General features: G+C 44.8%; 1 protein-coding gene across 1 annotated transcript in view; it reads right to left on the bottom strand.

The window, feature by feature from the left end:
* The window catches only part of LOC137332830 (pre-mRNA cleavage complex 2 protein Pcf11-like), a 251,676-nt gene that overhangs the window by 18,758 nt on the left and 216,442 nt on the right, over positions 1-16,476 (bottom strand). Inside the window, exon 10 of the mRNA XM_067996762.1 lies at positions 115-298. Coding sequence (XP_067852863.1) covers positions 115-298 — 184 coding nt within the window. The remainder of the gene's footprint in view (positions 1-114; positions 299-16,476) is intronic.

The following is a 16,476-nucleotide window of genomic DNA, read 5'->3' as shown; positions in this document are numbered from 1 at the left end:
ATTGGGGTACAGCCCCACAGTCTGGGGGTATTGGGGTACAGCCCCAGGGTCTGGGGGTATTGGGGTACAGCCCCACAATCTTAATGAGTCGGGATAGTAACAAGGGACAATTACCGATTGGCTATAATACCACTTTCTGTGGGTGCTTCTCTTCACCGTTTCTTGCTCCAGGCGTTTCCGGCGATAATGCCAGTCCAGATGATCTGCATAAAGGTCAGTCTGTGTGGCAGTGAACCTGATCCCACATGAGTAACACTGGATCCCAGTGTACAGCCGATTGATCACTCCATCATATCTCCTGGAACACATAACACAACACAACCTAATGCAAGATTTATTGCAAACTTCGTCACTAGAAAGTGACCTGGCCCCAGGCAAATCTCTGAATGCAAATGTGGAAATCCCATCCCTGACCCTGTTCAGACAGATCCGACCCCATTCTGGCTAGCCCATGGGACTATCATTGTCTCCTGACCCTGTTCAGACAGATCCGACCCCATTCCGGCTAGCCCATGGGACTATCATTGTCTCCTGACCCTGTTCAGACAGATCCGACCCCATTCCAGCCAGCCCATGGGACTATCATTGTCTCCTGACCCTGTTCAGACAGCGGCTCAAAGGTCAGCCCGCATCCAATTCCTCGTCATCGTCCAATGACTCCCATTGGAGCTTTTCGTTGGATGGAAGGCTGATCCCCTGTGGTCACTGAAGGATTTCACATGGGAAGAGTCAAGAGATAAGGAGCAGCCAGAAGGTGCAATCTCCAGTGAGAAGAGAACCTCCGGGTCAGCAAGGGAGAAAATGGAAAAAATTAAATAGAAAAGTACCGAAACGGTCATGAAACACACTGACCATGACCATCATTAAACACACTGACCATGTCCATCATTAAACACACTGACCATGTCCATCATTAAACACACTGACCGTGTCCATCATTAAACACACTGACCGTGACCATCATTAAACACACTGACCATGTCCATCATTAAACACACTGACCGTGACCGTCATTAAACACACTGACCGTGACCATCATTAAACACACTGACCGTGACCATCATTAAACACACTGACCGTGACCATCATTAAACACACTGACCATGTCCATCATTAAACACACTGACCATGTCCATCATTAAACACACTGACCGTGACCGTCATTAAACACACTGACCGTGACCGTCATTAAACACACTGACCGTGACCGTCATTAAACACACTGACCGTGACCATCATTAAACACACTGACCGTGACCATCATTAAACACACTGACCGTGACCGTCATTAAACACACTGACCATGTCCATCATTAAACACACTGACCGTGTCCATCATTAAACACACTGACCGTGACCATCATTAAACACACTGACCGTGACCATCATTAAACACACTGACCATGTCCATCATTAAACACACTGACCGTGACCGTCATTAAACACACTGACCGTGACCGTCATTAAACACACTGACCGTGACCATCATTAAACACACTGACCGTGACCATCATTAAACACACTGACCGTGACCATCATTAAACACACTGACCATGACCATCATTAAACACACTGACCGTGTCCATCATTAAACACACTGACCGTGTCCATCATTAAACACACTGACCGTGACCATCATTAAACACACTGACCGTGACCGTCATTAAACACACTGACCATGACCGTCATTAAACACAATGACCGTGACCATCATTAAACACACTGACCATGACCATCATTAAACACACTGACCGTGAACATCATTAAACTCACTGACCGTGACCGTCATTAAACACACTGACCGTGACCATCATTAAACACACTGACCATGTCCATCATTAAACACACTGACCGTGACCGTCATTAAACACACTGACCGTGAACATCATTAAACTCACTGACCGTGACCGTCATTAAACACACTGACCGTGACCGTCATTAAACACACTGACCGTGAACATCATTAAACACACTGACCGTGACCGTCATTAAACACACTGACCGTGAACATCATTAAACTCACTGACCGTGACCATCATTAAACACACTGACCGTGACCGTCATTAAACTCACTGACCGTGACCGTCATTAAACTCACTGACCGTGACCATCATTAAACACACTGACCGTGACCATCATTAAACACACTGACCGTGACCAACATTAAACACACTGACCATGTCCCTCATTAAACACACTGACCGTGACCGTCATTAAACACACTGACCGTGACCGTCATTAAACACACTGACCGTGATCGTCATTAAACACACTGACCGTGACCGTCATTAAACACACTGACCGTGACCGTCATTAAACACACTGACCGTGACCATCATTAAACACACTGACCGTGACCATCATTAAACACACTGACCGTGACCATCATTAAACACACTGACCGTGACCATCATTAAACACACTGACCGTGACCATCATTAAACACACTGACCGTGACCATCATTAAACACACTGACCGTGACCGTCATTAAACTCACTGACCATGTCCATCATTAAACACACTGACCATGTCCCTCATTAAGCACACTGACCGTGACCATCATTAAACACACTGACCATGTCCCTCATTAAGCACACTGACCGTGACCGTCATTAAACACACTGACCGTGACCGTCATTAAACACACTGACCGTGATCATCATTAAACACACTGACCGTGACCATCATTAAACACACTGACCGTGACCGTCATTAAACACACTGACCGTGACCATCATTAAACACACTGACCGTGACCATCATTAAACACACTGACCGTGACCATCATTAAACACACTGACCGTGACCGTCATTAAACACACTGACCGTGACCGTCATTAAACACACTGACCGTGACCATCATTAAACACACTGACCGTGACCGTCATTAAACACACTGACCGTGACCGTCATTAAACACACTGACCGTGACCATCATTAAACACACTGACCGTGACCGTCATTAAACACACTGACCGTGACCATCATTAAACACACTGACCGTGACCATCATTAAACACACTGACCATGTCCATCATTAAACACACTGACCGTGACCATCATTAAACACACTGACCGTGACCATCATTAAACACACTGACCGTGACCGTCATTAAACACACTGACCGTGACCGTCATTAAACACACTGACCGTGATCATCATTAAACACACTGACCGTGATCATCATTAAACACACTGACCGTGACCATCATTAAACACACTGACCGTGACCATCATTAAACACACTGACCGTGACCGTCATTAAACACACTGACCGTGACCGTCATTAAACACACTGACCGTGACCGTCATTAAACACACTGACCGTGACCATCATTAAACACACTGACCGTGACCATCACTAAACACACTGACCGTGACCATCATTAAACACACTGACCGTGACCATCATTAAACACACTGACCGTGACCATCATTAAACACACTGACCGTGACCGTCATTAAACACACTGACCGTGACCTTCATTAAACACACTGACCGTGACCATCATTAAACACACTGACCGTGACCATCATTAAACACACTGACCGTGACCGTCATTAAACACACTGACCGTGACCGTCATTAAACACACTGACCGTGATCATCATTAAACACACTGACCATGACCATCATTAAACACACTGACCATGACCATCATTAAACACACTGACCGTGAACATCATTAAACACACTGACCGTGACCATCATTAAACACACTGACCATGACCATCATTAAACACACTGACCGTGACCATCATTAAACACACTGACCGTGATCATCATTAAACACACTGACCATGACCATCATTAAACACACTGACCATGACCATCATTAAACACACTGACCATGACCATCATTAAACACACTGACCGTGACCATCATTAAACACACTGACCGTGACCGTCATTAAACACACTGACCGTGACCGTCATTAAACACACTGACCGTGACCGTCATTAAACACACTGACCATGTCCATCATTAAACACACTGACCGTGACCGTCATTAAACACACTGACCGTGACCGTCATTAAACACACTGACCGTGACCGTCATTAAACACACTGACCGTGACCGTCATTAAACACACTGACCGTGACCGTCATTAAACACACTGACCGTGTCCATCATTAAACACACTGACCGTGACCGTCATTAAACACACTGACCGTGACCGTCATTAAACACACTGACCGTGACCGTCATTAAACACACTGACCGTGACCGTCATTAAACACACTGACCGTGACCGTCATTAAACACACTGACCATGTCCATCATTAAACACACTGACCGTGACCATCATTAAACACACTGACCGTGACCGTCATTAAACACACTGACCGTGACCATCATTAAACACACTGACCATGTCCATCATTAAACACACTGACCGTGACCGTCATTAAACTCACTGACCATGTCCATCATTAAACACACTGACCATGTCCATCATTAAACACACTGACCGTGACCGTCATTAAACACACTGACCATGTCCATCATTAAACACACTGACCGTGACCGTCATTAAACACACTGACCATGTCCATCATTAAACACACTGACCGTGACCGTCATTAAACACACTGACCGTGACCATCATTAAACACACTGACCATGTCCATCATTAAACACACTGACCGTGACCGTCATTAAACACACTGACCATGTCCATCATTAAACACACTGACCGTGACCGTCATTAAACTCACTGACCATGTCCATCATTAAACACACTGACCATGTCCATCATTAAACACACTGACCGTGACCGTCATTAAACACACTGACCATGTCCATCATTAAACACACTGACCGTGACCGTCATTAAACTCACTGACCATGACCATCATTAAACACACTGACCGTGTCCATCATTAAACACACTGACCGTGACCGTCATTAAACACACTGACCGTGACCATCATTAAACACACTGACCATGTCCATCATTAAACACACTGACCGTGACCGTCATTAAACACACTGACCATGTCCATCATTAAACACACTGACCGTGACCGTCATTAAACTCACTGACCATGTCCATCATTAAATACACTGACCGTGTCCATCATTAAACACACTGACCATGACCATCATTAAACACACTGACCGTGTCCATCATTAAACACACTGACCGTGTCCATCATTAAACACACTGACCGTGACCATCATTAAACACACTGACCGTGACCGTCATTAAACACACTGACCATGACCGTCATTAAACACAATGACCGTGACCATCATTAAACACACTGACCATGACCATCATTAAACACACTGACCGTGAACATCATTAAACTCACTGACCGTGACCGTCATTAAACACACTGACCGTGACCGTCATTAAACACACTGACCGTGACCATCATTAAACACACTGACCATGTCCATCATTAAACACACTGACCGTGACCGTCATTAAACACACTGACCGTGAACATCATTAAACTCACTGACCGTGACCGTCATTAAACACACTGACCGTGACCGTCATTAAACACACTGACCGTGAACATCATTAAACACACTGACCGTGACCGTCATTAAACACACTGACCGTGAACATCATTAAACTCACTGACCGTGACCATCATTAAACACACTGACCGTGACCGTCATTAAACTCACTGACCGTGACCGTCATTAAACTCACTGACCGTGACCATCATTAAACACACTGACCGTGACCATCATTAAACACACTGACCGTGACCAACATTAAACACACTGACCGTGTCCCTCATTAAACACACTGACCGTGACCGTCATTAAACACACTGACCGTGACCGTCATTAAACACACTGACCGTGATCGTCATTAAACACACTGACCGTGACCGTCATTAAACACACTGACCGTGACCGTCATTAAACACACTGACCGTGACCATCATTAAACACACTGACCGTGACCATCATTAAACACACTGACCGTGACCATCATTAAACACACTGACCGTGACCATCATTAAACACACTGACCGTGACCATCATTAAACACACTGACCGTGACCATCATTAAACACACTGACCGTGACCGTCATTAAACTCACTGACCATGTCCATCATTAAACACACTGACCATGTCCCTCATTAAGCACACTGACCGTGACCATCATTAAACACACTGACCATGTCCCTCATTAAGCACACTGACCGTGACCGTCATTAAACACACTGACCGTGACCGTCATTAAACACACTGACCGTGATCATCATTAAACACACTGACCGTGACCATCATTAAACACACTGACCGTGACCGTCATTAAACACACTGACCGTGACCATCATTAAACACACTGACCGTGACCATCATTAAACACACTGACCGTGACCGTCATTAAACACACTGACCGTGACCGTCATTAAACACACTGACCGTGACCATCATTAAACACACTGACCGTGACCATCATTAAACACACTGACCGTGACCGTCATTAAACACACTGACCGTGACCGTCATTAAACACACTGACCGTGACCATCATTAAACACACTGACCGTGACCGTCATTAAACACACTGACCGTGACCATCATTAAACACACTGACCGTGACCATCATTAAACACACTGACCATGTCCATCATTAAACACACTGACCGTGACCATCATTAAACACACTGACCGTGACCATCATTAAACACACTGACCGTGACCGTCATTAAACACACTGACCGTGACCGTCATTAAACACACTGACCGTGATCATCATTAAACACACTGACCGTGATCATCATTAAACACACTGACCGTGACCATCATTAAACACACTGACCGTGACCATCATTAAACACACTGACCGTGACCGTCATTAAACACACTGACCGTGACCGTCATTAAACACACTGACCGTGACCGTCATTAAACACACTGACCGTGATCATCATTAAACACACTGACCGTGACCATCACTAAACACACTGACCGTGACCATCATTAAACACACTGACCGTGACCATCATTAAACACACTGACCGTGACCATCATTAAACACACTGACCGTGACCGTCATTAAACACACTGACCGTGACCTTCATTAAACACACTGACCGTGACCGTCATTAAACACACTGACCGTGACCGTCATTAAACACACTGACCGTGACCGTCATTAAACACACTGACCGTGACCGTCATTAAACACACTGACCGTGATCATCATTAAACACACTGACCATGACCATCATTAAACACACTGACCATGACCATCATTAAACACACTGACCGTGATCATCATTAAACACACTGACCGTGAACATCATTAAACACACTGACCGTGACCATCATTAAACACACTGACCATGACCATCATTAAACACACTGACCGTGACCATCATTAAACACACTGACCGTGATCATCATTAAACACACTGACCATGACCATCATTAAACACACTGACCATGACCATCATTAAACACACTGACCATGACCATCATTAAACACACTGACCATGACCATCATTAAACACACTGACCGTGACCATCATTAAACACACTGACCGTGACCGTCATTAAACACACTGACCGTGACCGTCATTAAACACACTGACCGTGACCGTCATTAAACACACTGACCATGTCCATCATTAAACACACTGACCGTGACCGTCATTAAACACACTGACCGTGACCGTCATTAAACACACTGACCGTGACCGTCATTAAACACACTGACCGTGACCATCATTAAACACACTGACCGTGACCGTCATTAAACACACTGACCGTGACCGTCATTAAACACACTGACCGTGACCGTCATTAAACACACTGACCATGTCCATCATTAAACACACTGACCGTGACCGTCATTAAACACACTGACCGTGACCGTCATTAAACACACTGACCGTGACCGTCATTAAACACACTGACCGTGACCGTCATTAAACACACTGACCGTGTCCATCATTAAACACACTGACCGTGACCGTCATTAAACACACTGACCGTGACCGTCATTAAACACACTGACCGTGACCGTCATTAAACACACTGACCGTGACCGTCATTAAACACACTGACCGTGACCGTCATTAAACACACTGACCGTGACCGTCATTAAACACACTGACCATGTCCATCATTAAACACACTGACCGTGACCATCATTAAACACACTGACCGTGACCGTCATTAAACACACTGACCGTGACCATCATTAAACACACTGACCATGTCCATCATTAAACACACTGACCGTGACCGTCATTAAACTCACTGACCATGTCCATCATTAAACACACTGACCATGTCCATCATTAAACACACTGACCGTGACCGTCATTAAACACACTGACCATGTCCATCATTAAACACACTGACCGTGACCGTCATTAAACACACTGACCATGTCCATCATTAAACACACTGACCGTGACCGTCATTAAACACACTGACCGTGACCATCATTAAACACACTGACCATGTCCATCATTAAACACACTGACCGTGACCGTCATTAAACACACTGACCATGTCCATCATTAAACACACTGACCGTGACCGTCATTAAACTCACTGACCATGTCCATCATTAAACACACTGACCATGTCCATCATTAAACACACTGACCGTGACCGTCATTAAACACACTGACCATGTCCATCATTAAACACACTGACCGTGACCGTCATTAAACTCACTGACCATGACCATCATTAAACACACTGACCGTGTCCATCATTAAACACACTGACCGTGACCGTCATTAAACACACTGACCGTGACCATCATTAAACACACTGACCATGTCCATCATTAAACACACTGACCGTGACCGTCATTAAACACACTGACCATGTCCATCATTAAACACACTGACCGTGACCGTCATTAAACTCACTGACCATGTCCATCATTAAATACACTGACCGTGTCCATCATTAAACACACTGACCGTGTCCATCATTAAACACACTGACCATGTCCATCATTAAACACACTGACCGTGACCGTCATTAAACACACTGACCATGTCCATCATTAAACACACTGACCGTGACCGTCATTAAACTCACTGACCATGTCCATCATTAAACACACTGACCGTGTCCATCATTAAACACACTGACCATGTCCCTCATTAAACACACTGACCGTGACCGTCATTAAACACACTGACCGTGACCGTCATTAAACACACTGACCGTGATCATCATTAAACACACTGACCGTGTCCATCATTAAACACACTGACCATGTCCATCATTAAACACACTGACCGTGACCATCATTAAACACACTGACCGTGACCGTCATTAAACACACTGACCGTGACCGTCATTAAACACACTGACCGTGACCGTCATTAAACACACTGACCATGTCCATCATTAAACACACTGACCGTGACCGTCATTAAACACACTGACCGTGAACGTCATTAAACACACTGACCGTGACCGTCATTAAACACACTGACCGTGACCGTCATTAAACACACTGACCGTGACCGTCATTAAACACACTGACCGTGACCGTCATTAAACACACTGACCGTGAACGTCATTAAACACACTGACCGTGATCATCATTAAACACACTGACCGTGTCCATCATTAAACACACTGACCGTGAACGTCATTAAACACACTGACCGTGAACGTCATTAAACACACTGACCGTGATCATCATTAAACACACTGACCGTGACCATCATTAAACACACTGACCGTGAACGTCATTAAACACACTGACCGTGATCATCATTAAACACACTGACCGTGACCGTCATTAAACACACTGACCGTGACCATCATTAAACACACTGACCATGTCCATCATTAAACACACTGAACGTGTCCATCATTAAACACACTGACCGTGACCATCATTAAACACACTGACCGTGACCATCATTAAACACACTGACCGTGACCATCATTAAACACACTGACCGTGACCATCATTAAACACACTGACCGTGTCCATCATTAAACACACTGACCGTGACCATCATTAAACACACTGACCGTGTCCATCATTAAACACACTGACCGTGTCCATCATTAAACACACTGACCGTGTCCATCATTAAACACACTGACCGTGTCCATCATTAAACACACTGACCGTGACCGTCATTAAACACACTGACCGTGACCGTCATTGAACACACTGACCGTGACCGTCATTAAACACACTGACCGTGAACATCATTAAACTCACTGACCGTGACCATCATTAAACACACTGACCGTGACCATCATTAAACACACTGACCGTGACCATCATTAAACACACTGACCATGTCCATCATTAAACACACTGACCGTGACCATCATTAAACACACTGACCGTGTCCATCATTAAACACACTGACCGTGACCGTCATTAAACACACTGACCGTGACCGTCATTAAACACACTGACCGTGAACATCATTAAACACACTGACCGTGACCATCATTAAACACACTGACCGTGATCATCATTAAACACACTGACCATGACCATCATTAAACACACTGACCATGACCATCATTAAACACACTGACCGTGACCGTCATTAAACACACTGACCGTGACCGTCATTAAACACACTGACCGTGACCGTCATTAAACACACTGACCATGTCCATCATTAAACACACTGACCGTGACCGTCATTAAACACACTGACCGTGACCGTCATTAAACACACTGACCGTGACCGTCATTAAACACACTGACCATGAACATCATTAAACACACTGACCATGTCCATCATTAAACACACTGACCGTGACCGTCATTAAACACACTGACCGTGACCGTCATTAAACACACTGACCGTGACCGTCATTAAACACACTGACCGTGACCATCATTAAACACACTGACCGTGACCGTCATTAAACACACTGACCGTGACCATCATTAAACACACTGACCATGTCCATCATTAAACACACTGACCGTGACCGTCATTAAACACACTGACCATGTCCATCATTAAACACACTGACCATGTCCATCATTAAACACACTGACCGTGACCATCATTAAACACACTGACCGTGACCGTCATTAAACTCACTGACCATGTCCATCATTAAACACACTGACCATGTCCATCATTAAACACACTGACCGTGACCGTCATTAAACACACTGACCATGTCCATCATTAAACACACTGACCGTGACCGTCATTAAACTCACTGACCATGTCCATCATTAAACACACTGACCGTGTCCATCATTAAACACACTGACCATGTCCCTCATTAAACACACTGACCGTGACCGTCATTAAACACACTGACCGTGACCGTCATTAAACACACTGACCGTGATCATCATTAAACACACTGACCGTGACCGTCATTAAACACACTGACCGTGTCCATCATTAAACACACTGACCGTGACCATCATTAAACACACTGACCGTGTCCATCATTAAACACACTGACCGTGTCCATCATTAAACACACTGACCATGTCCATCATTAAACACACTGACCGTGACCGTCATTAAACACACTGACCGTGACCGTCATTAAACACACTGACCGTGACCGTCATTAAACACACTGACCGTGACCGTCATTAAACACACTGACCGTGACCGTCATTAAACACACTGACCATGTCCATCATTAAACACACTGACCGTGACCGTCATTAAACACACTGACCGTGAACGTCATTAAACACACTGACCGTGACCGTCATTAAACACACTGACCGTGACCGTCATTAAACACACTGACCGTGACCGTCATTAAACACACTGACCGTGACCGTCATTAAACACACTGACCGTGACCGTCATTAAACACACTGACCGTGAACGTCATTAAACACACTGACCGTGATCGTCATTAAACACACTGACCGTGTCCATCATTAAACACACTGACCGTGAACGTCATTAAACACACTGACCGTGAACGTCATTAAACACACTGACCGTGATCATCATTAAACACACTGACCGTGATCATCATTAAACACACTGACCGTGACCATCATTAAACACACTGACCATGTCCATCATTAAACACACTGACCGTGACCGTCATTAAACACACTGACCGTGACCGTCATTAAACACACTGACCGTGACCGTCATTAAACACACTGACCGTGACCATCATTAAACACACTGACCGTGACCATCATTAAACACACTGACCGTGACCATCATTAAACACACTGACCGTGTCCATCATTAAACACACTGACCGTGTCCATCATTAAACACACTGACCGTGTCCATCATTAAACACACTGACCGTGACCGTCATTGAACACACTGACCGTGACCGTCATTAAACACACTGACCGTGAACGTCATTAAACTCACTGACCGTGACCATCATTAAACACACTGACCATGTCCATCATTAAACACACTGACCGTGACCATCATTAAACACACTGACCGTGACCATCATTAAACACACTGACCATGTCCATCATTAAACACACTGACCGTGACCATCATTAAACACACTGACCGTGTCCATCATTAAACACACTGACCGTGACCGTCATTAAACACACTGACCGTGACCGTCATTAAACACACTGACCGTGAACGTCATTAAACACACTGACCGTGACCATCATTAAACACACTGACCGTGACCGTCATTAAACACACTGACCATGTCCATCATTAAACACACTGACCGTGACCGTCATTAAACACACTGACCATGTCCATCATTGAACACACTGACCATGTCCATCATTAAACACACTGACCGTGACCGTCATTAAACACACTGACCATGACCATCATTAAACACACTGACCGTGACCATCATTAAACACACTGTCCGTGAACATCATTAAACACACTGACCGTGACCATCATTAAACACACTGACCGTGACCGTCATGAAACACACTGACCGTGACCATCATTAAACACACTGAACGTGACCGTCATTAAACACACTGACCGTGACCATCATTAAACACACTGACCGTGACCGTCATTAAACACACTGACCGTGACCATCATTAAACACACTGACCGTGACCATCATTAAACACACTGACCGTGTCCATCATTAAACACACTGACCGTGACCATCATTAAACACACTGACCGTGACCATCATTAAACACACTGACCGTGACCATCATTAAACACACTGAACGTGTCCATCATTAAACACACTGACCGTGACCATCATGAAACACACTGACCGTGACCATCATTAAACACACTGACCGTGACCGTCATTAAACACACTGACCGTGATCATCATTAAACACACTGACCGTGACCATCATTAAACACACTGACCGTGACCATCATTAAACACACTGACCGTGATCATCATTAAACACACTGACCGTGACCGTCATTAAACACACTGACCGTGACCATCATTAAACACACTGACCGTGACCATCATTAAACACACTGACCGTGACCGTCATTAAACACACTGACCGTGTCCGTCATTAAACACACTGACCATGACCATCATTAAACACACTGACCATGTCCATCATTAAACACACTGACCGTGACCGTCATTAAACACACTGACCATGACCATCATTAAACACACTGACCGTGACCGTCATTAAACACACTGACCGTGACCGTCATTAAACACACTGACCGTGACCGTCATTAAACACACTGACCGTGACCATCATTAAACACACTGACCGTGTCCATCATTAAACACACTGACCGTGACCATCATGAAACACACTGACCATGACCATCATTAAACACACTGACCGTGACCGTCATTAAACACACTGACCGTGACCGTCATTAAACACACTGACCGTGACCGTCATTAAACACACTGACCGTGATCATCATTAAACACACTGACCGTGACCATCATTAAACACACTGACCGTGTCCATCATTAAACACACTGACCGTGTCCATCATTAAACACACTGACCGTGTCCATCATTAAACTCACTGACCGTGTCCATCATTAAACACACTGACCATGACCGTCATTAAACACACTGACCGTGACCATCATTAAACACACTGACCATGACCGTCATTAAACACACTGACCGTGACCATCATTAAACACACTGACCATGACCGTCATTAAACACACTGACCGTGACCATCATTAAACACACTGACCATGACCGTCATTAAACACACTGACCGTGACCATCATTAAACACACTGACCATGTCCATCATTAAACACACTGACCGTGACCATCATTAAACACACTGACCGTGTCCATCATTAAACACACTGACCGTGACCATCATTAAACACACTGACCGGGACCGTCATTAAACACACTGACCGTGTCCGTCATTAAACACACTGACCGTGACCATCATTAAACACACTGACCGTGTCCATCATTAAACACACTGACCGTGACCGTCATTAAACACACTGACCGTGACCGTCATTAAACACACTGACCGTGACCGTCATTAAACACACTGACCGTGTCCATCATTAAACACACTGACCATGACCATCATTAAACACACTGACCGTGACCGTCATTAAACACACTGACCGTGACCATCATTAAACACACTGACCGTGACCATCATTAAACACACAGACCGTGACCGAAATTAAACACACTGACCGTGTCCATCATTAAACACACTGACCGTGACCATCATTAAACACACTGACCGTGACCATCATTAAACACACTGACCGTGAACGTCATTAAACACACTGACCGTGACCATCATTAAACACACTGACCGTGACCATCATTAAACACACTGACCGTGACCGTCATTAAACACACTGACCGTGAACGTCATTAAACACACTGACCGTGACCATCATTAAACTCACTGACCGTGACCGTCATTAAACTCACTGACCGTGTCCATCATTAAACACACTGACCGTGAACATCATTAAACACACTGACCGTGACCGTCATTAAACACACTGACCGTGAACATCATTAAACTCACTGACCGTGTCCATCATTAAACACACTGACCGTGACCGTCATTAAACTCACTGACCGTGACCGTCATTAAACACACTGACCGTGACCGTCATTAAACACACTGACCGTGACCATCATTAAACACACTGACCGTGACCGTCATTCAACACACTGACCGTGACCATCATTAAACACACTGACCGTGACCATCATTAAACACACTGACCGTGACCATCATTAAACACACTGACCGTGTCCATCATTAAACACACTGACCGTGAACATCATTAAACACACTGACCGTGACCATCATTAAACTCACTATCGTGACCATCATTAAACACACTGACCGTGACCATCATTAAACACACTGACCGTGACCGTCATTAAACACACTGACCGTGACCGTCATTAAACACACTGACCGTGACCGTCATTAAACTCACTGACCGTGACCATCATTAAACACACTGACCATGTCCATCATTAAACACACTGACCGTGAACGTCATTAAACACACTGACCATGTCCATCATTAAACACACTGACCGTGTCCGTCATTAAACACACTGACCGTGAACGTCATTAAACTCACTGACCGTGAACGTCATTAAACTCACTGACCGTGACCATCATTAAACACACTGACCGTGACCGTCATTAAACACACTGACCGTGACCGTCATTAAACACACTGACCGTGACCATCATTAAACACACTGACCGTGAACATCATTAAACTCACTGACCGTGACCATCATTAAACACACTGACCGTGACCATCATTAAACACACTGACCGTGACCATCATTAAACACACTGACCGTGACCATCATTAAACACACTGACCGTGACCATCATTAAACACACTGACCGTGACCATCATTAAACACACTGACCGTGACCATCATTAAACACACTGACCGTGACCATCATTAAACACACTGACCGTGACCGTCATTAAACACACTGACCGTGACCATCATTAAACACACTGACCGTGACCGTCATTAAACACACTGACCGTGACCATCATTAAACACACTGACCGTGTCCATCATTAAACACACTGACCGTGACCATCATTGAACACACTGACCGTGACCATCATTAAACACACTGACCGTGTCCATCATTAAACACACTGACCGTGACCATCATTAAACACACTGACCGTGACCGTCATTAAACACAGTGACCATGTCCATCATTAAACACACTGACCATGACCGTCATTAAACACACTGACCGTGACCATCATTAAACACACTGACCGTGACCATCATTAAACACACTGACCATGTCCATCATTAAACACACTGACCTTGTCCATCATTAAACACACTGACCGTGACCATCATTAAACACACTGACCGTGACCATCATTAAACACACTGACCGTGTCCATCATTAAACACACTGACCATGTCCATCATTAAACACACTGACCGTGACCATCATTAAACACACTGACCGTGACCATCATTAAACACACTGACCGTGTCCATCATTAAACACACTGACCGTGTCCATCATTAAACACACTGACCGTGATCATCATTAAACACACTGAC

Source organism: Heptranchias perlo, chromosome 15 (genome assembly GCF_035084215.1).
Source record: "Heptranchias perlo isolate sHepPer1 chromosome 15, sHepPer1.hap1, whole genome shotgun sequence".
Taxonomy (NCBI): domain Eukaryota; kingdom Metazoa; phylum Chordata; class Chondrichthyes; order Hexanchiformes; family Hexanchidae; genus Heptranchias; species Heptranchias perlo.
This window is presented reverse-complemented; position numbering and strand designations above follow the sequence as displayed.